The sequence below is a fragment of the Cotesia typhae genome, unplaced genomic scaffold, assembly GCF_013202065.1.
Source record: "Cotesia typhae breed Kobodo isofemale line unplaced genomic scaffold, CoteBio_Ctyphae contig_23, whole genome shotgun sequence".
Taxonomy (NCBI): Eukaryota; Metazoa; Arthropoda; class Insecta; order Hymenoptera; family Braconidae; genus Cotesia; species Cotesia typhae.
This window is the reverse complement of record NW_027423729.1, coordinates 2178326-2205146: the sequence shown is the minus strand read 5'-3', so window position 1 is coordinate 2205146 and position 26821 is coordinate 2178326. Positions and strand designations below refer to the sequence as shown.

The window sequence follows — 26821 nt, the reverse complement described above, 5'->3', positions numbered from 1 at the left end:
TAGGGCCTTTTGTTATTGAATACTTAAATTGTCTTTTAAAGAAAATAACTCACATTTTAAAAATTTTCTTGAAGCTACAGTTTATTTTCAAGCAAGCATGAAATGATTAAAAACTATATCATGACTTAAAATTTTAATTTTATTAACAAATAGTCTATGTTAATTGTAATACTTTGTATTTTTATCTAAAAATTTATTTTTGTTCTTAATTGCTTTTTTAGGCTACGTCAATCCTTTTCTATTATATTAAATGAAAAAATAATTTTTTTTTGGAAAAATTATAATTTAAAAAAATCAATTAGTCTTCGTTTTTTTTTTTAATTATAGCAAACAAATTTTTTGAATAAAACTAACAGATTTTCGTAAAAGTTTTTTTACCCTTAGTCGAAAAAAAGCTGTAGGATTTTTATCGTTCTATCTGGCCCGAGGTTGCAGAAATAATTCAGACAGATTTGTAACAAAAAGCATCTGCAAATCTTAAAAATAACTTCCTCTAATCAATACATTGATTTCAACTAGAATTATAACTTATAACCTTTTTAATAACTTATTCATTTTAAAGGATAAAGAAGTACTCTTAATTCTTATTAAAACAAGATAATACTCGTTTTAATTGTCTCTAATACGCATAATACAATTTCTTGTTTTTTTTTTGTATCAATATTTGATTATTAAGGTAAAAACTACAGTGTAATTTGGGATATTTTTTTTATGATGAAAAATCGAATAAAAATAATAGCCCACACTATTTATATTTTTATTCAATAATTGGTTAACCTATTTGCTCAAGTATTACTGAGAGGATAAGCGGGCTTTTTTTCACTTTATATACCAGTCTATATTTGATAGATTACTTTAATGGAAGTTGTCAAGTGTGTTGAAAAAAATTCATTTTATCTTGAATTTTGACTTAAATGATTTATCAAATTAGATCGTATTTATATTATTAAAAAATTTTTAAGTTCATCGAATTTAATGATTTCTTGATAATCTTTTAAAATTTTATTTAAAAAAGTAGATTATCAACTGACTACAAATTCTGTCTGTTTTATTTCAAAGTCCCGTATTTTTTGTGGAAAAAATTTTTTTATGGGAATCGAAATTTAAATTCTAAATAAATAAATTTATGAGCAGCTAGTTTTTAATATTATGAGATTCAATGTATGTTTTATGTACATATAATATTTTATTATGATAGAAAGTGTGTTTTTTCATATAATGCGACTAGGTAAGATAAAATACTTACCGTCAACTTTAAGGTCAGATAAGAGCGTCCCATCAAATAATTTTATTTTAACAGTTACCATGTTTAAAAAATAATTTTATTACCTCAAACATAAACAAAACTTTAAAATTAACTAAATAAGAAGTTAAATATATTTTTTCTTTATCTTGGGTCAAAAAAATTTTTTCGGTCCTTTTTAAAAATTTTTAAAAATTAAAAAGTATTAAAAGATAAATTAATAATGAATTTAATTTTTAATTCTAATAAAACCGATCAAATTCGAATTAAAAAATTTTATGAATCATAAAAATAATTATTCTTATGTAATTTCACAAGTAAAAAGTTTTTTAATAGATAAAACGATTAAATAAACTTTGAGTTAATGCTTTAAATAAAATATTCATGAAAAGTATTGATCGGCCTTAGTTATCTCTAGTTATTTTTATTTAGCATTTTGCATTAGACAGAACCGTTATTTATTTAGTGATCTACGAAAAAATAATTAAAAAAAAATTTTTTTATCACTAGCATGGTTGATAAACTTAATAATAATAAAAAAATATAGGAAAAATGAATTAAAAATAAAAAGTATTGAATCGAAGCATTAGAGTGACACTGAGATGACCATGACCGAGTTTTCTTTCACCTGAATGAGATCCATGGGCAGGAAAAGACTGAAGAAAAAAACCCGAGGGTGTAGATAATATAACAGAAGCGGATAGGAACAAAATACAAGATAGGAAGAGAATAAAAAAAATTTTTTCGATGTGTGTAGTGTGCTTAGAAGTTGACGTGTATGTGTGTCTAATAAAAAATCAAAGCATGTGCACCGAGGCATGTGTAGTTATCGGGCAACACACACAACACACAACATACAACACAGAACACCGGCAACTGCGCTCTATTCTATGATATGTCGGTGAATAGCACACAGTATGTTGTGTGTCTTGGCTACATACACTAGAATTCTGAAAGAAGAGCGAGAGGGTGGAAACAGCACAGCGAGGAGGGAAGTATTGATCGCGATTGTGGGTACTCATTCGCTTGTTCCGGGCGCGTGCTATGTGTCGCTGCATCCTGCCGTACTCATCTTCATCGCAATTCGCAACTTCCAACCCAAACGGATATCACAGATCCTCAATTTGTAAACTTCCGCTTTATGTATATTGTTTGCTACCCAATATTTTAATCTACTATAAATAAGTTACAATATTTAAGCTTGTATAAATTTATCCATATTTATTTACCTTTTTTTTGTTCCAGTTCAAAAATAGTTATTTTTAAATTCCAGAATTTAAACAAATAAATCTGGTTACATTTATTTGCAGATTTTCTGTTTTTAATTAAAAATATTTATTATTTCACGTAAATATTAAATAAGGAAATGTTTTCCGTTTATTTTATTGAAAAAGTTTTAATTTGTAAAAAATTATTTTTAAATGCAAATATTTGTACTTTATCCGCAGGTAAAATATTTTTATTAAATCTGCTGTCGGATAAAAACTATCAAAAGTAAAAATTTATTTAAATAAAAAAAAATCTTGTGGTCCAAGAAATTTTCTGCTTGATTTAAAACAAAGGAGAATTTTTTTCTGTTTCTTAATTTAAATATTTTCCTATTTAAATCGAGTTGACTTCTTCTTATTATTTTTAATCAAACAAAAATTTGTTTTAGAAATTTAGCAAAATTTTTTCAAATTTTAAGAAGTTAAGCGAATTATTTTTAATATACATATCAAACATGTACACATGTATATGCATGAATATAATAATGTAAATAAAATCAATGGAGACAATATCGCGTTCAATGGCATGCTCCACTAATACACAGCCCACACACGAATATATAGCACTTTAAAAGAGAGAAAATGGTTGACCTCTCTCGTTAATCCTACATCGCGTTCCCTTGGCATCTATTTTAGTCCTCAGTCCTCAGAATTGGTGGATAAAATTGACTCGTCGTTATTTATTCCACAGGTGGTGATGTCTGTAAGCAAACTTTGCCTGTCAACGTCACTGTTTCTTCTCAACCACCTTGTTATCTTTATTTTCTTCTCAAAATTCATATTCTTCTTTACTTATAATTCCCAACTATTTTTATTTTATTATTAAACTCGACACGTGAATCTTTTGCGTCTCACTTTTAATCTGAGAAACTTATCGTCTCATCTCAATTTGTACAATAATAAATAAAAAAAATTATTTTACACGATCGACTGAACTCAAGAGAAAATCGATTGTACATTTTAGTCTCTGAGATGGTTGATTGTTACAACTGATAATATGATTACAATTTTATAAATCACGACGCGATCATTATTTTTTGTTTCATTGTTGCTGATAATCTCCACGATTCTTCATTGTTAATGTTTCAATCGATTTTATTTTATTTATTTGTTTTTAATGCTTTTCCCTATTTAACTATTTATCGTTGACCTGAAAATGCAAAATTCAAACATTTTAAATATTCATTTTTTAGTTTTATATTTATTAGTTTATAAATCGCTTGCTGAAAATAAAGAAACTAATTGATTCAAGAGAAATATTCATGATCGAAAAAATTTATTTCTAATAGAACTGTTAGAAAATAATTATAAAATCTGTTCAGATGCTTGTTGTAATAAAATTTCCAGTTTATCAATTTATCAATAGACGATAAAAATTATTTCAACTCCAAAAACCAGTCACTTAAATTGCAATTACAGTTTTTCTTAATCATAACATAAATTCGCTCGGTTTGATCTTAAAGATTGAATTTATAAACTCTTGAATTTGTTTATTATCTTTACCACTATTTAAATAAAATAAAATAATGATAATAATTCATGAATTAATTAACATAGTTTTAATCTGAATAGCAGACAGATAGTTCAGGTCAATCGGAAACATTTACTGTGGGAATTTCCATAAGGGTAGTCATCGTTTCCGTACTTAAAGTGTCTAGTTTCGTTCGATTTCAATCTCCATTTACTTATACAATATATATATATATATATATATATATATATATATATATATATATATATATATATATATATATATATATTTTCTTATGAATAAACGATTCTAGACGAGGATTATGATATACAGACGGTGAAGAAGAAAAGACAAAGAATAGGTCGATAGTTCTTTACCTCTTGCTCAATCGTTTTCGTGAAGGAAGCGTGATTACGTGAGCGGGAAATAATTCGAACAGAGGGAGAACTTATATATTGTATATGTAGACATGATTTTTTGTAGATATACATGACTTTGATACCTTAAGGAGTGTTGAACTTTTACTTGCTCGGTCACGTAAGGATTGAATTATGTAATTTATTTGTTAACAAGTTATTTTGGGAATTAAAATTCTAAATTTATTAGATAAAGCTAGCAATTAATTTATCCTGATTAACTGTTAAAAAAACTAACTTTTAATTATAAAGTGAAGTAATCGATGAAGATTTTGAATTTAATTGAAGTCTTAGATTTTTTTTAAGTTTTATTTGATAGGATTTTTTTTTAATGATATAAAAAAAAGTAAGATCTATGATTTTTTGGCTTTCTCGGCATTTATAAACAAGTATGTGTTATTTTGATTCAACATTACCGCCTATTTTAATTCAAGGAAATAAATAATAACATAAATTATGTTCGAGGGTAAAATTTATAAATAAATAATTTTCTGTTTGTCATTCAAGAATTATAATTTGTTGATTCAAGAATTAAGTAAGCTAAAAATTAAAAAAAAGTAAAATTTTTTCTTAAATCAAATTATTTTGTTTTAGAAAATTTAATAATATTGATCCAAATCCTGACGATATTTTTTAGTGTCAATAATTGGTGTCTTCACTTTGAATCTAACTTATGCAAATAAAATTGACGAGCAAAAAGAGGGCAAATAAGATAAATATCTAAAAAAAAAAAAAAAATGATAAAGTGCATGATATGAGAAAGTATTTTGTGTTAAGTGGGAGGATAGAGGAGACTATGAGTCTTGAATGGGCTCTCTGGCGTTGGGAATTCGTGAAATAGAAGCAGGTCGGTGAGACAGACCCCGAGCATCGCGACGGTGTCGTCGCGTGGGCGGAACGCAATCGTCCGAGGATCAGAGTAGAGGGTAGGGCATAAAGTATATGTATAACGATCGTAATACATATAAGGGAGTTTCAGCAATGTTAGTTAAGTAGTATAGCTGTAGTTTTGTGTGTCGTCGGGACAATGTGAATATAGCTCCAAAGATAATATAAAGGAAAAGATTGTCGATCGGCTCCCGACCTCGACAACTTTCGCATGTGCCTTGCCATTCACCCGTGTCAGTTTCATTCTACCCAATGTCCCGAGGCACATGGCTAACGGGGAAATATCTTTGTTTATTTTTAGAATTATTAACATTTTATTCTTCTTTTTGGATATATCATTTTTAAAAAAAATTATAATTTATAATTTATAAATATAAAAATGATAAATTTTTTACTGATGATCCAATAATGAGGTAATCTATTAATAAAAGTTTAATAAAAGAATTTTTTTACCATTGAGTTTTTAATTTTAGAATAATTACTGAAACTTGACCGAGCTATGATGTAATGATAATTAGAGGCTGATAAACGGAAGGCTAACGATATATAATATGTTAAGAGATGGTCAGCATAATAAATATTAGCATGGTAAATAAAAGATACAGAATTAAGTAGAAGTATGTAGAAGAGCTTACCGAACATCGGTATTTATATTTGATCGTATAGCTTGTGGACATATCAAACAAGTTTTCCTTGAACCTCAAAGTCCAATCGTGGCGTCGTTGTATACATACAATATTAAACAATTAAATAACATGCGAGAGAGTATAGAGCGTGAGGACGCATTAATAGTTATTAATTATTCGTATACACATAAATTGTAAACGGAAGTGCAAAAAATATTTCTGATTAATGTTATATTCTTTTTAATTTATTGAATTTTTAAAATTGTCTTTTGATTTACAATTTTTCATTTTAATTTTTGTATTTTTACATTAATGGTTTTCATTTTGATGGCATATATTAATCAAGTCTACGTATGATCTGTTTTTTAGAAATATAAATTTTTTTTAAAATTTTTTATTAAAATATAAAATTAATGACTAAAATAAAATTAGTTTAGTATCAAAACTTTTGATATTAATCGAAAAAATGGACCTTAATTTTTATTAGTTTAGGATTAGAGCGCGTTTATACATAGAATTTGAATTTTTAGTCATTTATTATAATGATACATTAGGTATGAAAAATTAAAAATTCAATAATGAAAATTTTCTATAAATTAATGTATTATTATAAAATTCATCTGATAATGACAAAATCAAAAAATTATTTTTATATATACTGCAGAAGTTGTTCTAAGGCTGTTACTTATGTAATATACTAGAAAAAAAAAAAAAAAAAAAAAAAAAAAACTATCTTTTTAAAACAAGAAAAAAAATTTGCAATTCAAAAATTTTACTCCGCAATTATATTAAACTGTTGAAATATAATTTTAATATGAAATTAAATACATAAAATATTTAAGAGTTCACTAAATTTTCCATCATATAAATCCTCAATTAAATAATTTTATTAACAAGTAAAGTTAATGAAGTTTCTATTAAATTAGTCAAAGTGTTATAAAATTTTCTTCCCGATTAATTTTATAAAGTTGTTTTCTTTCTCTATCTGACTAATGAACCAGAAACCAATCCAATAGCCAATCTTAAAAATCTTAACAATGTATTAATATAATGAACTTGAATCGATGTACAATAGCGGTCGATACTAACGATACCCTGAGGCTAAAATTATAGATCAAACAAAAGTCGACTTATCCGATTAAGCCCTTTTATTTCAGCATTATTCTCGTTAAATAATCATCATCAGCAGTTAAAATAATCGGTGACCCCTAATAAGATCAAGAGATATTTATAAAAAAGATTTAAGATTTCGATGTCGATGTAGGTACAAATATAGCTAAACAATAAAAGTAATTGTGAAGTAGATGAAAAAAGACTAAGAATTGAAAACTAAAATAATAATAAAAATAAAAAGCTTGCGAGCTAAAATCAGTAATTCAAGACTCGTGTACTCGAATATTATTTATTTTTTAATTAAAGTATTAACTCGAAAAAAGTATTTCTGACAAGTAAGATTGAATGCCAGTTGAATGCCAGCATCAAATTCCGCCATACCACACCCGAACCCCCGATTAAACTGCAGTATGCCGTAGCAGCTAATTTAATATGACTATGACTTCGATGGCACGTTAACTCACAATACGACCTTCAATAAATTTCTAATACAGTCATGAGACGATTAAATTCCACTGACATAATCAACTATTGCCTCTGAAATGTTCCGAACTTGCCCTATATTTTTCCTTTTTTAATTACTCATATTATATCGCTATTGCTTGAAGAATAAATTTAAAAAGGTCAAAAATTAACATAAATTTAATTCATTTTACAGACTGCTTTAAATAACTTGGAGGAGATGCAACACAATCCGATGATGTACCGCGGGACCGAGCGTGGAAGAAGCGTGGGAGTTGGCCCCATGAGGTCACGACCTATGGAAAAGAGGTATGATACGTCGCCGTACAGCGGCACATACTTATCACCACCACCTGACACTTGGCGAAGAACTAATTCAGATTCAGCGCTGCACCAGAGTGCCAATGAAGCTTGCCAATCGGCCTCCACGATTCCTCATCGACGAGGTAGCGATACATGTCGGTGTTTTATGTTTTATTTATATTTATTATATCAAATTCTTTTGATGGCTTGTTGCATTATTAATTTATCGTTTCACTTATTACTGTAGATCAACATGGAATGGGTAATACGACAAATGACAATAGAGATGGCCATCATAACTTTATTGAGAGACCGAGATCTTCCTGTGAGATGCCAAGAGTACCAGGCATTCAGTAAGTTCATCAATTCGATATTATTATTTTTATTATTGTTCAGTGAAAAATTTTCATTTCACAAAAAAAATTTTTTTTCGGAAACCGATCAATAAAATTTTATTTTTTTTGCTGATAAAAAGATTAATTTTTATTTAAGACAAAATATATTCTTTTAAAGTTAAAAAATTTTTTTGTATTGCATTTATCAATTTAGAAGTAAAAATTTACTTGAACTATGAAGTATAAAATTTTATACTTGACTAATAGTCCGCCCCGACTTCGCATAGGTATTTAACAAAAATTTAAAAATTAATTATTTAACAGTGAAAGAATTTTTCAAATCGGTTCAGTAGTTTCGGAGCCTATTTAATTTTTTCTTTTTATAATATTATAATATTAGTATAGATTAATTTTTTTATACTTCATTTTTTACAATCACATTGTTCAAATAAATAAATTTATACGGTTTAATTACTTTTCATGTTCCTAATTTTTAAACTTTTTTTCATTATCTATATTTTGGATATTTATAAAACAGAAAAATTTTTAAATTTAAAACGAATATTTCTTCTATTTTGTAGATAAATTTTTGCATGTTTTTCTAAAATTGAACGATACTAAGCACCCACAGTAAAAGAAAATGTAAAATATTTATAGCGTACTATTGATATTATTGAATATTTAGTTAGTTTTTAGATTTCGACTCTACACTATCTATAGATAAAATATATAAATCTATAATATACTTGCACAATGTATCCATGTAATATATATCTATGTATATACAATTGAAAAGTACCACCGGGCTTTCGTCCAACAATAAAGTCTCGCGTGTATAATCAAATAGTCACAAACGTTACAACAATTGTGTGCATACGGATTATGTATGTAGACAATTGTTATTTCCGTGGTGAGTCCGATAACCGTATTCGGTCAACGATTTCCGAATAATACACTCCTAAAGCGCAAAGTTTCTTGGATGCAATAGTAATCTACCGGTGACCGGCATATAATATAAAGGTGCGTTTAGAGTGTGTTATCAAGACGTGAATATCATACATACTTAAATTGTTTCATTGTTATATTATTAATACAGCTGTCTGGTGTCTAAACTTATCGAATTCCAAGTGCGATATTTATTTATGATAATATCTCTTATTATTCTATATTTATCACCAAGAAGTTTACTTCGTATTAATCGGAATATATATTTATACTTTATTAATTATTGTGAAGACAATGCGCGAGACATTATATTATGAATTACGATCGACTAACGTTTACACACGTAGAATCATAAGTTCAGAGATTAAATTTTTTAAATTAACAGATTAATTTTTCTCACTTTTTTTTTTTTTATTTAATAATTTGAGTTATTAAGCTTGAAAAATAGTTATATAAATTTTTTTTGTGTTCCGGTTAAAAGAAAATAATTATAACTTTCTTATAGTTATTTTTTAAAAAATAATTTTGAATTTATTTTTATAAAAAACGAATTAATTTTCTAACTTAAAAATTTTTTTTTTTTTTTTTTTTTTTTTTTATGAATAAGAACTATTATATAATATTTATTTATAATATAAATGTCTTAAATTTTTTTAATTTCGCCAATTTTCAATTTTTTTATTTTTTCGGTACACGAAATTTTTATGCAAAAAATTTTTCAATGAAGCTATCGAATTTTTTACAAGTCGCCAGAAGCTTTTAAAAATGTAATTCAAATATCTTGGTATTAAACGCTCAAATTTTAAAAGATTTTGTATAGAAAAATACTTTCTCAAAAATTGGAAATTACTTTTCCGTAAAAATGATTTTATTTGTTAAATGACCCAAATATAAAAAATATAATTGAAGATTTTCGTTAATAATTTTAACTCAAATTAAATGAATCTTTAAATAATGCTTGACGTAAGATTGACATATTATTATTTATGCACAATCCATTATCGAGATTTAAAAATGAATCATTCGGATCAATTCAAATTAATACCACCACTGATTAATTAACAAGTACAGTTAAAAACTATTTTAATTTTTATTTTATTACATAAATATCAAAAGTCAAAAGTCATATTAAATTTATTTGGTAACAATAACCTACAATTTTTTTTCAGTATATATCCAAGTTCGCAACCACCAGGACCTCAAACGCCTATAGGTAACAATACGGGATCTCTACCAGATCTGAGTAATGTTCACTTCCCGTCGCCTCTTCACACGCCGTTAGACCAAGACGATCACTCGAGTAGTACACAATATAGTAATGTAAGTACAGATCATTAACTAAATAAATAAATAAATAAATAAATAAATTTATTTATTTATTTATACACTTGCCTCTTTTTTTATTCATTAAAACTTTTCTTTGCTCAATTAATATTAATAAATACTTACTATAAAAATTATCAAGCATAAAACCTACTTATGATCAACTACTGTAAACTTTATAAAGGTATGGTTCAATGGGAATTTTTTTTTCGATTTCTGTCTTTATTTATTCAAAATAATAATTAATTACTGTCTTTTTTAATTACACATTGTGAGTGCACAAAAGTTTAAAATAAAAAAAAAAAAAAAACTAAAACGCTTTTACAGGAGATTAAACTGGACAAGGAAAAGAAAAGTTTGATAAAACAAAAAATTAGCTCAGAAGAAAGAAAGAAAGAAAGAAGCGAATAAATGCATTGAAAATATTCCCCAGGCAATTCATATATCTTTTGTTTGTTTGTAAAAAGGATTCAAAGATTTATCAATATCAAATTTTCCTGTTTGCACAAAGCTTATAGAATCCTGAATTTATCCTCCTAATATAAAATAGAGATGGATATATGAGGCATCAATTTATTCGTGATGTGATTGGTCGAATATATCATAAGCATGAAAATATATGCAAACACTATATTTAGGCGCGCGCTTGCGCGCGCAAATTCAAATTCTAGTTATTGTATAAGAAACTAAATTATTTGTTTTATAATTTTATTTGAATAATCTTCCTCTCTTTCTTCTTTCGAGCTTTAAAGTCACGGGAAAAACAAATAAGTCTGTTTAAGTATATTTTATTCCAATAAGTAATTTTTTATGATTATGATTATTATTTATTGATTGATTATATTATAGTAAAATGAAGATAAAAATGAAAACAAGAAAACAAAGCAAATGCTTTAATATTCCAGAGTCCTCAAACGGGCAGTCCTACAACCCTGTCGCCAACCAGCTTGGTGCAAGCTGGAAGGCTATCCTTTTCACAGGATCACAGTCCACCAGGCGCCCAAGTAAATATCCTTGATCCTTGTTTATTATAAAAAAATAAATAAAACGTAATGTTCAAGCTCGCTGCTAGTGATAGCCCCCCCCCTTTTTTTTTTTTTTTATTTATAGAATCCTTTTTAGTAAAAAATATTGTGTTCATAAATTTATTGTAGAAAAATTAACAAAAGAATTATTTATATTTTTAATTCGCGGGTTAAATGTTTGGATTGTTGAGTAAATATATTTAAATTTAAAGGAAGTATTTATTATAATACTTGAAGGAATATAAATTGTGTTTAATGTTTCAATATTCTGGTATTAGAAAAAAAAATTAGCCGTTCAAAATATTTTCGGCAAAATTATTTAATTGTAAAATAAAAAAAAAAAAATTCATTGAAATTTATGATAAAAAATGTTGAAAATATTAAACACAAAATTTTTTACTCTTTTTTTACCGAGGCTGCTGACCCCAACATAGAAGAAAAAAAAATATTTTTCATTAAGCCACCCTCTGTTGGAAGATATTTGATCTCCACGTCCGTTAATTACACTTGAATAATAAACATAAAATAAAATTACTGAAAAAAATGCTGTTACTGTAGAAAAGTTAAAAAGCGAGCATGAAAAATACAAAGCTTTTTTCGGAAGAACGTTACTTATACTATTTAGCATGAAAATAGTATAGTAGGTTAATTGCATGAGTAGCTTGAGTGCAGTGATAGACCACGCCGAATGGACATTGCGTGTGCTAAAAACGTACATATATGTATATAAATATACTACACAAGTCTCGTGAGTGCATCGCGTGCCTCAACACACAGACATTCACATATCTTGCACAGAACGAACTATACGACTCGAGCGTACAAGTATTTCTGGTCACGTTATCACTCCATACCACATTACACTAGAGAGAGAGTAAGCAAGAGAGAGCCTTCCGCATTTCGATGGCATCCTCGAGGCCGTTGTTGTTCGAGGAGAAGGTCGTAAGTTGATTGCATGAAAGAGATTACCATCGTTACTCCTTGATTATCACTTGCTTCTACTTTGTCTTTACATTCTTTTTTTTTTTTTTAATTTATTTTTTTTTTTACTTTTCGAAAGACATTTTTTAATTCATTCTTACATTCCCGCCCTTTTGAAGAGTACACTGAAAAAAATTAGTTATTTGATTGAAGAAATTTTCACTCTCAAGCTGATGAATTAAATCATCAAGTTTCATGAAGTAAAACTCCTAAATGGAAGGCGAAAATTTTTTTATTAATTATTTTTCCTTCTTCCGAAATGTTACAACAATTTTTTTCGTAAATTTCAGTTAATTTAATTCTTAACTTCTTATTAAATAATCTTCCAAAAAGTCAAATTTTTTTTGTGACTTGATTCAATATTGTTTTCAAAGAAGAAATAAAAAATTTTTTGCTGGAAAATTTTCTCTTGGATCAAAAGATTGGTAACACATTGCATAAAAATAATGTCGAGTTTTTTTTAATTAAGTTTGCTGTTTTTTCAGAATTAAAATATCCGTTTTTTGCTTCAAAATAATATTTCTTTAGTATGTAATAAAAAATTACCAAAAAATTGATTTATATTTGCGTATTTTATTTATATTAAAAAGCTCCTAGTAAAGTTGTTGATATAATAGTATGTAATAAAAAATTACCAAAAAATTGATTTATATTTGCGTATTTTATTTATATTAAAAAGCTCCTAGTAAAGTTATTGATATAATAATTTATCAAGACATAAAAATATGAAAATTCAAAAAATTGACAATAATTTATTAATAATAATTATTCTTAATAAAAATTTCATAATTTCACAATTTTTTTTAAATTTAATTATAATTGTAATTTTGATAATATAAATATTAAAAATTAGTTTATATTGAGTGAAGAATTAATAAAAATATTTATTTAGCATATAAATTATTATTATAAGAATAAATAAATCAAGAGAAAAAATTGTAGCAGCAAAAAACTATTTTTCTTCAAAATAATTATCTCTTTTGATTATTTTTCTTTAATCAAGTTAATTTTTCTATCATTGTATTTACAAAAGCTAAATATATATCGCACAGCTTATTTATTATAATTTATTTGAATAATTATTATTAATATTATTTTTTATTTGGCTTTTTTTGTAGTGTTTCTTTGTCTTTGTTATTTTGCAGAACCATTTATCAGTGCCTGTTAACTCTAGATTTCTTCATACATGTAAGGTCAGTAGATATATAAATTTTCATTCGCTTTATTATTTATTATTTATCATTACCATTACAATTATTATTTATTTCTAACTATTTATCTATTACTTAACACTAGAAGTAATATAAGTGCTTGTATTTAAATATTTGTAGAGATATTTTTATATACACATGTAAGGTAAATAAAAACAAAACATGAGAGTATGAATTCAATGAAAAATTAAATGGCCGTAAATAATTAGATGAATAGAGGTTTGATAAATTTAAGAGATTAATAGAATAGTTAAATAACTCAACCTAAAATTCTAGTTCTTCTAACAATAAATTATTAATTTTAAAGCAGGGTGTGACGTTGGAAAATAGTACAAGTACTTCGCAGCAGGATTTACGCTCGTACGGACAACAAACGGCTCAGCAACCACCCTCAACATCTCACAGTCCTGGTCACCACTATATTTATCAGCAGCCACACAGTCCTGTGCCGCCGCAAAGTCCCGTGAGTATATGACACACAACAAGTGTAGTGTTATATAGAGTCTACCTAGACTGTACAATTAATATAATCACGTCATCCTCATGCTTATCCCATCATGATCAACGATCACGATGTTGTGTACCATGTCTAGGATATATTGTATCACATTATGCACATTTTTTTTATCAATATTTTTGAGAAATTACTGGAAAATTTGAAATTATAGAAATTATGAATTAAAAGTAATCAAGAAAATAATTTTTAAAAATTTTGAGTCGAAAAATTCTTCAATTAAGAAACTTATCTTGGTTTAAATAAATTTTTCTTCATTCAAAAATTTTTCATCTCAATTCAAAAAAATAAAATTTTTCAAATTTATTTTTTTTTTCGATTCGTTAATTTTTTTTTAGTGTAGAAAAAAAAAATTTTTGACTCAAGGGTAAATTTTCTTGGCTCCAAAAAATATTAAGACAGAATAAAAATTAATTCAAATCTCGAGCCAAAAAATTTTTTTTTTGCTCCAAAATAATTATGATCTTCCTCAAATTTTTTTAGGCACAAATATTTATTTTTGATTTATGTATTAAATAAATAGATAAATTTACTAAAAAAATTATGTGAAATTAAAATTAGCAGACATTTAAAAATTTTTTTTTTTAAATTTAAATTACTATTAAAAATAGTATTTAAAAACATTGTACGAATAGTTCATTAAAATTTCCACAAACGAAACTAAAATGAAAAAAAAAATTTTTATTTTTATTTTTAATTTTTTTTTTTTTTAATTTTAAATCTTTAATTTTTTTTTAATGTTTCACATAAAATATTTCAATTATAAACCAACATTAACTCTCTAAGAGTATAAGGTGAATAAAGAAAAATATATTTTACTCGAAGAAAACGTGATGATTTAGTATGTATAAATTTGATTAATCACGTTTCCCAACTTGAATATATTTTTCTTTTGTCATGCATGATTAATGATTATGTGTATTATATTACATATACGTATAGCATATTATTTATGATAATAGAATGGATCTCAAACGCATCAATCGCAACAGCAACTAAATTCCCTGGGATCGTATCGCACCAACCAACCATTAAATCGGCCGTCTCCTCAATCGTCGCCTGGCATAACCCTTCAGGTAAGATCCACTAGATACCACTATCGCAATCTTTATGACAAATTTATCAGTTAAATGTTCAAATAATTTATTGACCACATAATTTACATTGCATTACAGGGCAGTCCTTTGAGCTACAGCAATAATCCTTCAGCGCCACCAAGTCCTACAGGTCACCCGGGATCGACGGGTCTCACCTCTGATAGTTTAGATCAAAATAGTTATTTCCTCACTCAGGTGCAAGCTGCGGCGCTTCAACAGACTTTTGAGCAATTCAACATGGTTAGTTTGCTCTTACTTAATTTATTTATTTATTTAATTGCCGGTTGTAATTGAATTGTTATGTCTAGATACATAATTAAGAAATTACCTTGTATCTTGTGAAATATTGAAATTTTTAAAGATATAAGCTCATCCCGATGTTACACTCATCAAGAGCTTTCATTTGAGTACCCACATCAATTTTTCATATATTTATATATATTATATATATGTAAATATGAAAAATATATCAAAATGCATGTGGGTACTCAAATGAAAGCTCTTGATGAGTGTAACATCAAAATGAGCTTAGATCTTTAAAAATGTCAATAATTAAAAAAGTACAGTGCAATTAGAAATCAGAAATTATAATAATTGATAAATTGATCTCAACTTTTTCATGAAAAGATACAAATTTTTGCAATTAAATTTTTACTGAGAATCTGTCACAGAAAAATATATAAGTGCGCTCTTCTTAAAATCCTAAACGATTCAATTATTCCAGTTATAATTAAAATATCATAAAATAAAACAAAATACTAAAATTTTCCATAATCTTTTATTTGTGCTTGAACCTAAGGGAGTGGTAAGTAAATTGTCGACGTTAATGGTTTAATTGGATAAGAATATAAAAGCACAGTAGAGTAAATTATTTTTTATTTTGTTTAAATGCAAATCCAGGATGTGGTGAGTACACTCCAGTGGATGTTTAAAGGTGTAATTGTATTGTTTAATTGTTTTTAAGTGCTATAAAAATTTTTTATTTAAATCTATTTTTTTTTTTTTTTATTTTTTCCAAAAGGTACTTTAGTTGTTACAATGTTTATTACATATAAATACTGTGTATTGTATAAGGGCCTTTGGGTCACTGAGATTTGTAATTCATCAAAGAGGAAGGAAGGTGTACAAATTATTAGTGTTGTTATTATGCGAAGCTTAATTTTCTATTTTCATTTATAATTTCCTACTATAAAAGAACACTTGCAACCTGTGACGATAACACTGTTACTAAAAGGTTGCATTATTTATCTGTTACCTGCTTACCTACCGTTAGGATTGGGCTCAAGTGGTGCAGCAGCTCGTGGAGTCCGGTTGGACCACTCAGGTAGTTCTGGTTTCGCCCCTAAAACAAAACCTATTAATTATTATTATTATTTTTCTTATTCTTATTCCATTATAAGCCTTTAATTATAATCATATATTTTTCTTTAGTAAATCATTTTATACAATAGGGTGGAGTTAATTATATTACTGCTCAGACATAATGGACAACCCGGATTGGATTTTTTGTTCTTTTCTCTTTAATTATTTCATTTATTATTTTTTTCTTCATTTTCGTCTTTCATTGTTTTTTTTTTTTTTTTTTTTTTTTTTTTGGCGAAAGAAAATGAAATGGGATCCAAGTTTATAATAGAGAAAATAAAATTCCATACCGGAGGTATTAAAATTGAGCGGATCGATGTTTTCATACAACTTTTTTATGTTTATTACTATTATTATTTTTTTTTTTTTTTTTTTCTAAAGTTTAGTTTATACTTTTTATATTTGTTCCTATAGTTTTATTTCAACTGTTCTTCTGAGTAAACAGCAGCGCTAAAGTTTTTGTATATACACAATAGCAAGGATAATTATTGAAAATTGTGAATTATTTTTTCTGTCCTAGACGGATTCGTCGTTGGATCCAAACTCCATTGGTTCGTACATCGGCTCATCAAATGACACATCTAGTTTTATTCATGTTAGTTAAGATTTATTGTATAAATTGTATTATTATAATTATTTCAATTATTATACCATTATTCATTAATTATTAATTTTTAAATAATTAAATAATAAAAAAACTTGTGATTAATTAATATTACTGTGCATGTTACAGAATGACATGATTAATGTCGGTGGTGAGTTGGGTAGCAACGACACAAGCTACTACAGCACGAGTCCTCAGATGGCGTATCAACCAAGGACGCCTACGACGACACAACAATTGACACCTCAAACGCCAAATACACCTACAATTATATTGACCGGTATATTATTAATTCAATAAATTATTTATCTACTAAAAAATCTCCTCAAATATTAAACTGTCAGAATACAGAATTATTTTTTTTTATCACCACTAAATATTGAAAATTATTTTTATAGTCATACATTTTTATCCAAATCAGCTCCAAAGGATTTATAATTAAAATAATATTAATATTAATAAATTACAACAAATAAAATTAAATGAAATTATTTTACAGATTTTTCGGGCACCGATGACTTAACGAAGGATCTCGGTTCATCGATTTCAAGCGACTTTGATCCAGACCTGTTTGCCTCGGATGAAGCTCTGAGACAAGGCTTAGGTCCGCTTGACCTAGATGGGTTGCAGATGCTCACTGATCCCGACGCGGCGATATCTGACGCAACTGTCGAAGATCACTTTAGATTAGATTGTCTCTAAAGATGTAAGATAGCGTTTTAAAAATGAGATTTTATTGTAATGAGAGAGTGAGAGAAAGAAGAGAGAGAGAGAGAGAGAGAGAGAGAGAGAGAGAGAGAGAGAGAGAGAGAGAGAGAGAGAGAGAGAGAGTGAAAGAAATAACTTAAAAAATTATTATAATTGTTGAAAAAGAGATAAAGAGAATGCCCAATCGACTGCGGATTAAGTGTTCGTCGTTCTTTAGGATTAATATCTTTATCCTGATGTCTTAGATAATTAAGACATGTTGACACGCACGTTAAAAGATGATAATAATAACAATAATAGTAAAAATAATAATCGGGAAGATGATGCTAAAAAATATAATAATTCTTAAAGAAGTGATGAAGGTAAAATAAATCTCAGACGTTACTCAAGTGTCGCGCCTCCAACGAGCTGCTATTTTAACATCGGAAGATCACCCTCAAATATTTATTATTATTTTTATTATTATCATTATTAACGACACAATTTATGTACACAGTTTTCGAATTTATTTAATCTATTTACACATATTCCTCTATAAGTTTATACTCTCCTTTGTGGAAATACACCTGCTTGTTGGAAGCTACAACAAGTGATACCATGTCGACTGTATCATTCGTGATAAAAAGAAAATTAATTTAAAAAATAAATAAATATAATAATAAAATTATATATAAATAAAATAATTAATAGCGCGTCGTCATTTTTTGAAGACAAAAAAAAAAAAAAAAGAATAATATAAAAAATTTATCAACCTGTTTTTATCTTTATTTTTTACTACTTTGTATATTATTGTATCATACATATATATGATCTCTGAAAAGCACAAAAAACAGAAAACAAGGACAAACAAAAATAATAATATTGAAAGAGTGATGTTTGATGATTTGTATACATGCTTTCATTTTTACGCGGATATATTAAATGTATATCTCAGTGATTAAACCCTATATCGTGTAATAGAGTAGGTACGTAGAGATTTTACGTAATGACTCGTCTAGGGACTTGTTATAATGTATAATAACAATAATAAAAAATAAATAATAATAATAATAGAATAATATATGTTATCGGAACTGATGTTAGAAAGACAAAGATAAGAAGATGGTTATTCAACGACAAATCAACAACATCGTTTTAATAGTCAATAAATTACAAAAATTTTCTGTTTCTATTCTATTATATTTCGTTAATATTATTATTATTATTATTGTTATTATTATTATTATTATCATTATTATTGAATATTAATATAAATTATTAATATCTCTTAAAAATTTATAATTGAATGGATACGATTAGAATCGAAAACACCTTCATTACACTGTGATATACTTCTTGTTGTTGTCTGCATATCATTTTAAACCGTTAAACGCTTTCGCGTTTTGATAAGAAAAAAAAAAATAATAATATTGAAGCGTATATTTAAATAAATTATCTATTTAAAAAGGCTAAAATTATGTGTCAATTGGTAATCAATTAATGATATTTGTTAAAAAAAATATTTATAAATTTTATATGAAATTTGCGCAAATTATAACAAATATATATGTTTTGTAAATTTTAATAGGTATTACATTTGTATTGTATTGTTTATTCACAGCAGATTAATTATTTAAAAGAGAGCTTATGATATTGAGATCTGATTGCATATAAGAATGTACTTATTGATATGATGTCATTAAAAAATATTAAATCTTATACGTTTATTCTATCGAAAAGTCTTATTGGTAAATTAATGATATAGAAAATTATAATAAACTAAGCGATTTAAATTATATAAAGTAAATAAAAATAAAAAATAGTTAAACTATAAATTAAACTAGATAACAAATTTAATACAAAAAAAAAAATAAATAAATAAACTAAAGGCACGTAGATGCTCTCGCCTGTACCCTCCGTAATTGTCAATTGTTTTTTGAAAGTAATACGCTGTACTTTATATACATAACTAGTTAATCAAAAAAAGCTAAGCTAAATTCTTCTTAAAAAATTAAAAATTATATGATTAATGATAAATATTAACAGAATAATAATCAGTATGTAATTTTTAAATATGTCTCTTATTAACAAAACATAAATTGGATATAAATAATGATATGAAAGAATAATGGATGAAGATTTTGATCGGTGAGATTTAAAAAAAAAATCAATTTATAAATTACTTAAAAAGTAATTTTTTTTTTTTTTTTTGTCATTAAAATAGATAAAATATTAAATGAGAGCATCTGTAGTTGCCCAATGTAGTAACTGCAAATTACATTCATTCAATAGTTCTTATCTTACTAATAAAAAACAAAAAAAATAAAATAAAATAAAAAAAACAATTCCGTCGAATTATAATATTATCAACAATGAAACATTGATAAATATTTCGTTAATTTTATAACTAGTTTAACTGAAGACAGTGTTCGTACTTAAACTAATAAATTAAATAGTAGCTTATCTGTACGAGTTTGTTTTTTTTTTTTTTTTTTTTTAACGAGGTATCTTACAACAACAACAATAATAATAACAATAACAATTATAATTAAGACAACGAGCAACGGAAGGATATATTTGATGTATTATATAATTTTTTTGATTTGTCTGATGTATATGTCTGTAACAAATGTATAACATTAATATTTAAGCTGTTGAATAATTTTGAAAATTAACTTAATGAGCACTTTTGAATCAATTGTTACTTGATTGATTATTTTTTTATTTATTTTTGAATACTGCTGTTTTTTAAATAGATTTTAGCGATGTTGAGAAGATACCTATTTATATTAATTGAAGAAGAAAACAAGTGGACACATAACAAGTACATTTGTAACTTGAATAAGAATTAAAAGTAATCATAAAAAAGAATATGTGCGTGCAAATGCATACAAGTCACGAAACACTAGTCTCATTGTTTTCATTTTCTTTTTTTTTTTTACATATGTATATTTTTTGTTACTTATTGCAATTTTTTTTTTTTTTAATTTAAATAATTAGCTGTGTGTAGAGAATTGTAGAGTCATATAAAAGACAATTAGGGCAATAAATTGAGTGGTTTAGAAAATTAAAATGAAAGTTTGTGAACGAGAGTGTATGGAAAAATTAATAAGGTGACGAAAATTTAATAATTGTGTGCGAGTTGTGTATACTGAAAAATAATTCATTAATATAATTATGATAATTGATATTTAATTATATTGAAATAAAATAGAAGCAAAATGAAGGTGTAATAAATTGTAAATAGCTAATATTAGATGTGGTATACATAAATATAAATTAAAAAAATATATATAAACAAGTAATAATACATTTTTAAAAGAAATGATTATACGACATTAAAATCAATTTAGATTTATTTATAATTATTATTATAATTGTGTTTTGTAGATTTTTAAACTTCGAATTTTTAATAATTAATATTTCAAAATATTTCTTATTGGTTTATTATTATTATTACTGAATAAATAAAATAAAATAAAATAAAATCGCGAATAACATTCAAGTGTATTCATATAATCTTTTATTAATCAACGAATAAAATTTTCAATATAAAAAAAGCTATTGTAATTAAGGATTTTGAAAAAATTTTTCTTATACAAATATTCAAATTTTTGATGTCAGTAGCGATTTAATTATTTACCAATTTTACTATCGTTGCTATAAAATTAACATTAAATAAAAAAGATTTCATAAAATGAAATTAAAAAAAAAAAAAATTTCATCTTTATTATAAATTTATTCCATTATATTTATGCATAATAAAATAATTCATTGACTAAATTGAAAATTTAATTGATTAAATAAAATTTAAATAATATAAATCAGCATTTCAAATTTTGAAAACGTAATTATTGCATATTCATCATTTAAATAAAATTAGCTCTCTAATGAAAAATAAAAATATTTTTTAATTATAATTTCTTTTTTCTATACTGAGTGAGTGATGGCAGAGAAGATAAATAATAATAATAACAATAATAATAATAATCTTATAAATGAAAACGTTGTAAATAATGGTCTTCTATGCATTGTATAATATATGATGGTTTGTATTAGATTTATTGTAATCGTTCGAACACAGAAAGAAAAATATATACAAATAATGTACGACAATTCTAAAAGCGCACAAATAAAAAAAAAAAAAAAAATTAAAGAAAGAAAAGAAAAGTATACAATTAAATTAAAAATTGAAATAATAAATTTACTAAAAAAAAAAAAAAAAGGTCTATAATTAAATTATTATAATGAGTCTTCGTGTTTCTTCATGAAAAAAAAAGACCATGGCTCCAAATAAAAATTGTAAGAATTATATAAAATATTTTTAGTAATTATTTAAAAATTGAGTATCTGATAATGATGAGTAAATAATAAAAAGTATTCGCATCTAGTGAGAGCTGAGATAAAAAAATACATTGACATCGAAGCGATATGAGAAGTTTCTCGTTTGTTGAATTTTTTTTTTTTTTTTTTTTTTTTTATAATTAATTGATTGTATTATTATTATTATTATTATTATTATTATTTTTAATTGTTCTCCAGTACAATGGAGTTTATCATAGAATTATTTAAAAGATAATTGTAATAATAATAAGATACGTTAGATATTAAATGTTTTTTTTAGAGAATTTTGTAAATAATCAGGCTCTATTAAATTGTCGTTATAATATCTAAACGATTTATATATATATATATATATATATATATATATATATATATATATATATATATATATATATATATATATATATATATATATATATATATATATATATATATATATATATATATTTATATTTCTGTATGTATAAATTTATATAACTCTGTTTTTATTACCTTTAATCATTATTTATTTTATTTTTTTGTACTTGGATATTGTAATTATTTTTTTTACATTGTTTAATTAAAGAAGATGGCCATTTTTAACTTAAAATAATAGTTAGACAACTCTATAAATTCATTAAAAATTATTTACGTTTTTTTTTAAACAAAAATTTATTGTAAAATATTTAATTTAATTAATATTAATGGTAATTATTTTCTTTGTTGTAAAAAAATATTTTTTTTATTAATTAATTAATGAATTTAATAATAAAGTTGTCTCGCTGCAAATGTAAATCTTCTTACAAAGTATCGTACTAGATTAAAATTTATTATCTGTCACTAATTAATAACTAACTATGATTTATATCGTTTTATCCGTTTATAACGAGTGAATGAATCCGCAGGATCTTTCGGAAAACCTCCAAAGGCTTCTTTGTATTCGGAAGCTATTTGCGCATTATCTTGCGAATTGAGTACGTTTAATCCATCGTCTGATTGATCTTCTCCATTTGAATTTTTATTCTCAACAGCTTCTACCGATCTTCCTTCTCTGTCTACGATATCCCATCTTTTATAGTGTCTCTATTAAAATTAAAAAAAACAATAAATAAATAAATAACAAATATAAACAGATCAAGTGGGAATACTACTGTGGCAGTCGAAAAAAAAAATTTTCGGGAATTTTTTGACAAGAAAAATAAAGGAATTTGAGGATCGGGTTTTTTTTTTTTTTTTTTTCGATCGTCACAAAGGTGTTTTCCCTTAACATTGAATAAAAATTACTTTGACATGAGCTTTTCTTTTAGAAGCTTGTTCATTTCTTCTTTTTCCACGATTCAAATTGCTAACAAATAATTTGGGCTTAATATTTTTATTACCAACACTCTTCTTCACAACTTTAGTTTCATATTTGTTTTTATGTAACAAGTGTTTATTATATTTTGATTTGTCATGATGACTTGTCTGCCGTATCTCTCTCAATGAATTTTTTATCTATATTATTAATTCGTACGTCCATCATTAAATATCACATAAATACATGTTTGTAAATTAAAATAAAATTAATTTAAAAAAAAATTAATTTTAAAAAGAATTAATCTAATAAAAAAATTTCTTAAACTAAAAAAAAAAAAAAAAAAAAAAAAAAAAAACATTCTATTCATCAACTTACCTTTGATTTAGAAGTGATAAAATTTGAATCCACAGCATTATTTTCAATTGAAATATTTTTAGACACAGACTTTTTTCTTTTTTGAAAAACTCGTTTCTTCTTAGATTTATTTTTTCTTTCAAAAGAAGCTGATCTCTTTTTAACTTTTTTATCTACATTATTAGAAAGCGCACATTTATTTGAAAAAATATTTTTAATCTCATTAAAATTCAAATCACTATTTTCTACTTCTTTACTTCTTTTATCTAAATCAATTTGCCCTCTTACTACCTTCTTAAGAGCTTCTATTTTTTTATCAATATCTTCTTCAGAAGTTTTTACCAGATCCTTCTCATTATAAGTAATCATTCTTCGTTTTACAGATCTTTTATTTTCATCATTACCCTCACTAATTTTTATATTAGTTCTGTCATCATTATTCTTGTTATCTTCCCGCTTTTTAATATTTTGACTGTGACGTTCAAGCTGCCGAGGATTGTCAATCTCATAAGTATCAACTTCAATTTTCACCAACCGCGGATTGGCAGCAAACTTTAAATCATCATCCAGATTATTGATTTGTGATTTTTTATACCGATTTTTTAAACTGACAATTTCATTTTCTACTTTACGCTGCAGTTTTGCTAATTCTGTTTTTGTAACTTCAAGCTCAGCTTGTCTCTTCATTGATTCACGATCTTCTTTGTCACGTTTTTCCCGCAACACTTTTTCTTTATCATTTAAATTTTCTTTGTCTTCACTAATTTGTCTGGATTGTTTTTCATGTTTAAATAATCTTTCTTCTTCATTTAGTGAATTGATACTTTTCTTCAATCTTTAAATGTAATAAAAAAAATTATTGAACATATCTTCTTTGATTGAAGCTATTTTCTTTAGTAAGATTTTTATATATTGGGAGTTTTAAAAAATAGTCGAGATTAATATTTGAAGAAATTTTATAAAACTAAAATTAACCGATGTTTTTAATTTTTTGATTATTTTCCATTCATTAAATTATAATTAAAAAATATTTTTAAAAAATGTACTCACACTTTTTGAAGTTTTTTACACGTGCAAATTTATTTTTTATTTTTTTGTAATGATTTTTTTAACAAAAAAAAATTCTAAAAATTTTTAAACATCGGCTAATTTAATTTTCATCCGTATAATATTCATCAGCGTAAATGAGTTGCAAAAATGATGAAAAAAGTAATTAATTAAATATTTATAACATTGAAATTGGCAGATACAATTTTTTAATTTTTTTTTTTAATAAAAACCTATTTTTAAAAAATTATAAAAAAAAATTTCATTTATAATTTTTTAAAAATTCTCTAGAAGAAATTTTTAAATAATTTTTTTTTGCTCTAATTTATTAATTAAAAAATTTCAAAAAATGATAAAACGTCTCTCAATTTCAGAATCATAAATATTTAAAAATAATAATTACTAAAATTAAAAACATTACCTTGAATTTTCAGTCAAGCATTCATTGAAATTAAGACACACAATGACTAAAGTAATTACTAAATTTAGAGTAATGTAATGTTTCATTGTATTTCAATTACTGCAAACGAATTAAAAATTTCCATCAATTAATTGTTAACGTAATAAACACTTCAAGTTATTACATTGATGAATATTATTGTAATTGTATATTTCCATATTTCAGAGTTTTTTTTTTTTTTTTTTTTTCAATAGACAGAAGTGTCAAAACAATGGAAGCGTGATTGAAAAATTGACATTCATAATTTTTTTATGACTGAAGTAAGTAAAGAAATAAATAATTATTTGATTTTATAATTATACTATAGATTTATAAATATTTTAATTTTATACAAATTGGGTAAGCTCGATTTTATTTTACAAATAAATATAAATATAATTAGCAATTACTTTCCAACAAATCTCTCGTATGTATATCCAGTATACATATTTGAGCGTTAAACTCTTGAAAAATTAACATCCACCACCAGAAAATTGACCAATGATTAAGCATTCGATAAACGAAGTGCTTCATGATCTTTTCCACAATAAATAACATTTATTAATTATATAATTATTATATATTTTCTAATAAATTACAGTAAATCACTCTAAAAAATTTAAAGAATAAACTACACTTAATAAATTTAATAATTTATATTTATACTTAATATATCAATTATTTAATTGTCTTAAATTGTACTCTAGTATAAAAAGGCAGTGGGCTAAAATAAAAAGGAGTGAATAAATAATAATAAAATAAAAATAATATATTTAAAGTAATTTATTAATAAAAAAAAAATAAATTACGTATTATCATACGTAATAATCAAAACAAAATATAATTTTTAAATTTGTTTTAGGACAAATAATAATAACTAAATAAATCTGAAAAAAATAAAGCTTTGAAACAACAAAATTAATAATGCATAAAAAATAATAAAAAAAAAAAAATTGTTAGTAAGTCTCATTGATAAATGCATTTTCGTATTGAATTTATAATTACGAAAATACTAATTGATATATATATATATATATATATATTGCACTTGCAACAGTAAATAGTATTTTAAATTATAAATATAAATTTTTTTTTTTTTTTTTTGCATTAAGCTAAATAAATGCTATTCAGATATATAACATTTATTTTTTAAATCTTGAAGCTATAAAAAAATTGTATCACCATACAACAGTATGTAAATATATTTTAATGATAAAATAATTATACCCATTCCTTTTGATTGAAAAAAAAGTAATTATGGCATTGAAAAATAATCTTTAAAAAAAATATTCAACTACACAGAAAAAAAAAAGTCTTGAGTCAAGCGTAAATTTTCTTAAATGAAGAAAATCTTAAAGAAGACTGAAATTTTTTGAACGAAGTTTAATTTTTTTAAGCCAAGAAAATTTCTTCTTGCTCAAAAATAACTTCAGTCTTCTTTATATTTTTCTTGGTTCAAGAAATTTGTTTTTTTTTTCTGTGTAGTT

General features: G+C 24.9%; 2 protein-coding genes across 2 annotated transcripts in view; one reads left to right on the top strand and one right to left on the bottom strand.

Annotated features, from left to right (window-relative positions):
• The window catches only part of Crtc (CREB-regulated transcription coactivator), a 28338-nt gene extending 9760 nt beyond the window's left edge, over positions 1-18578 (top strand). Inside the window, exons 3-15 of the mRNA XM_074238685.1 lie at positions 7684-7945; positions 8038-8143; positions 10240-10390; positions 13545-13592; positions 13921-14073; positions 15087-15200; positions 15300-15461; positions 16021-16026; positions 16122-16127; positions 16495-16545; positions 17104-17178; positions 17317-17467; positions 17687-18578. Coding sequence (XP_074094786.1) covers positions 7684-7945; positions 8038-8143; positions 10240-10390; positions 13545-13592; positions 13921-14073; positions 15087-15200; positions 15300-15461; positions 16021-16026; positions 16122-16127; positions 16495-16545; positions 17104-17178; positions 17317-17467; positions 17687-17889 — 1488 coding nt within the window. The 3' untranslated portion in view covers positions 17890-18578. The remainder of the gene's footprint in view (positions 1-7683; positions 7946-8037; positions 8144-10239; positions 10391-13544; positions 13593-13920; positions 14074-15086; positions 15201-15299; positions 15462-16020; positions 16027-16121; positions 16128-16494; positions 16546-17103; positions 17179-17316; positions 17468-17686) is intronic.
• A 4235-nt stretch (positions 18579-22813) lies between these two features.
• LOC141524975 (uncharacterized) lies at positions 22814-26810 on the bottom strand. Its single transcript, XM_074239189.1, has 4 exons — positions 25745-26810; positions 23870-24683; positions 23482-23691; positions 22814-23280 (listed from the first exon to the last, which is right to left on the bottom strand). The coding sequence occupies exons 1-4, from the start codon at positions 25780-25782 to the stop codon at positions 23053-23055; spliced, it is 1290 nt and encodes a 429-aa protein (XP_074095290.1). The 5' UTR covers positions 25783-26810; the 3' UTR covers positions 22814-23052.
• Positions 26811-26821: the final 11 nt, after the last annotated feature.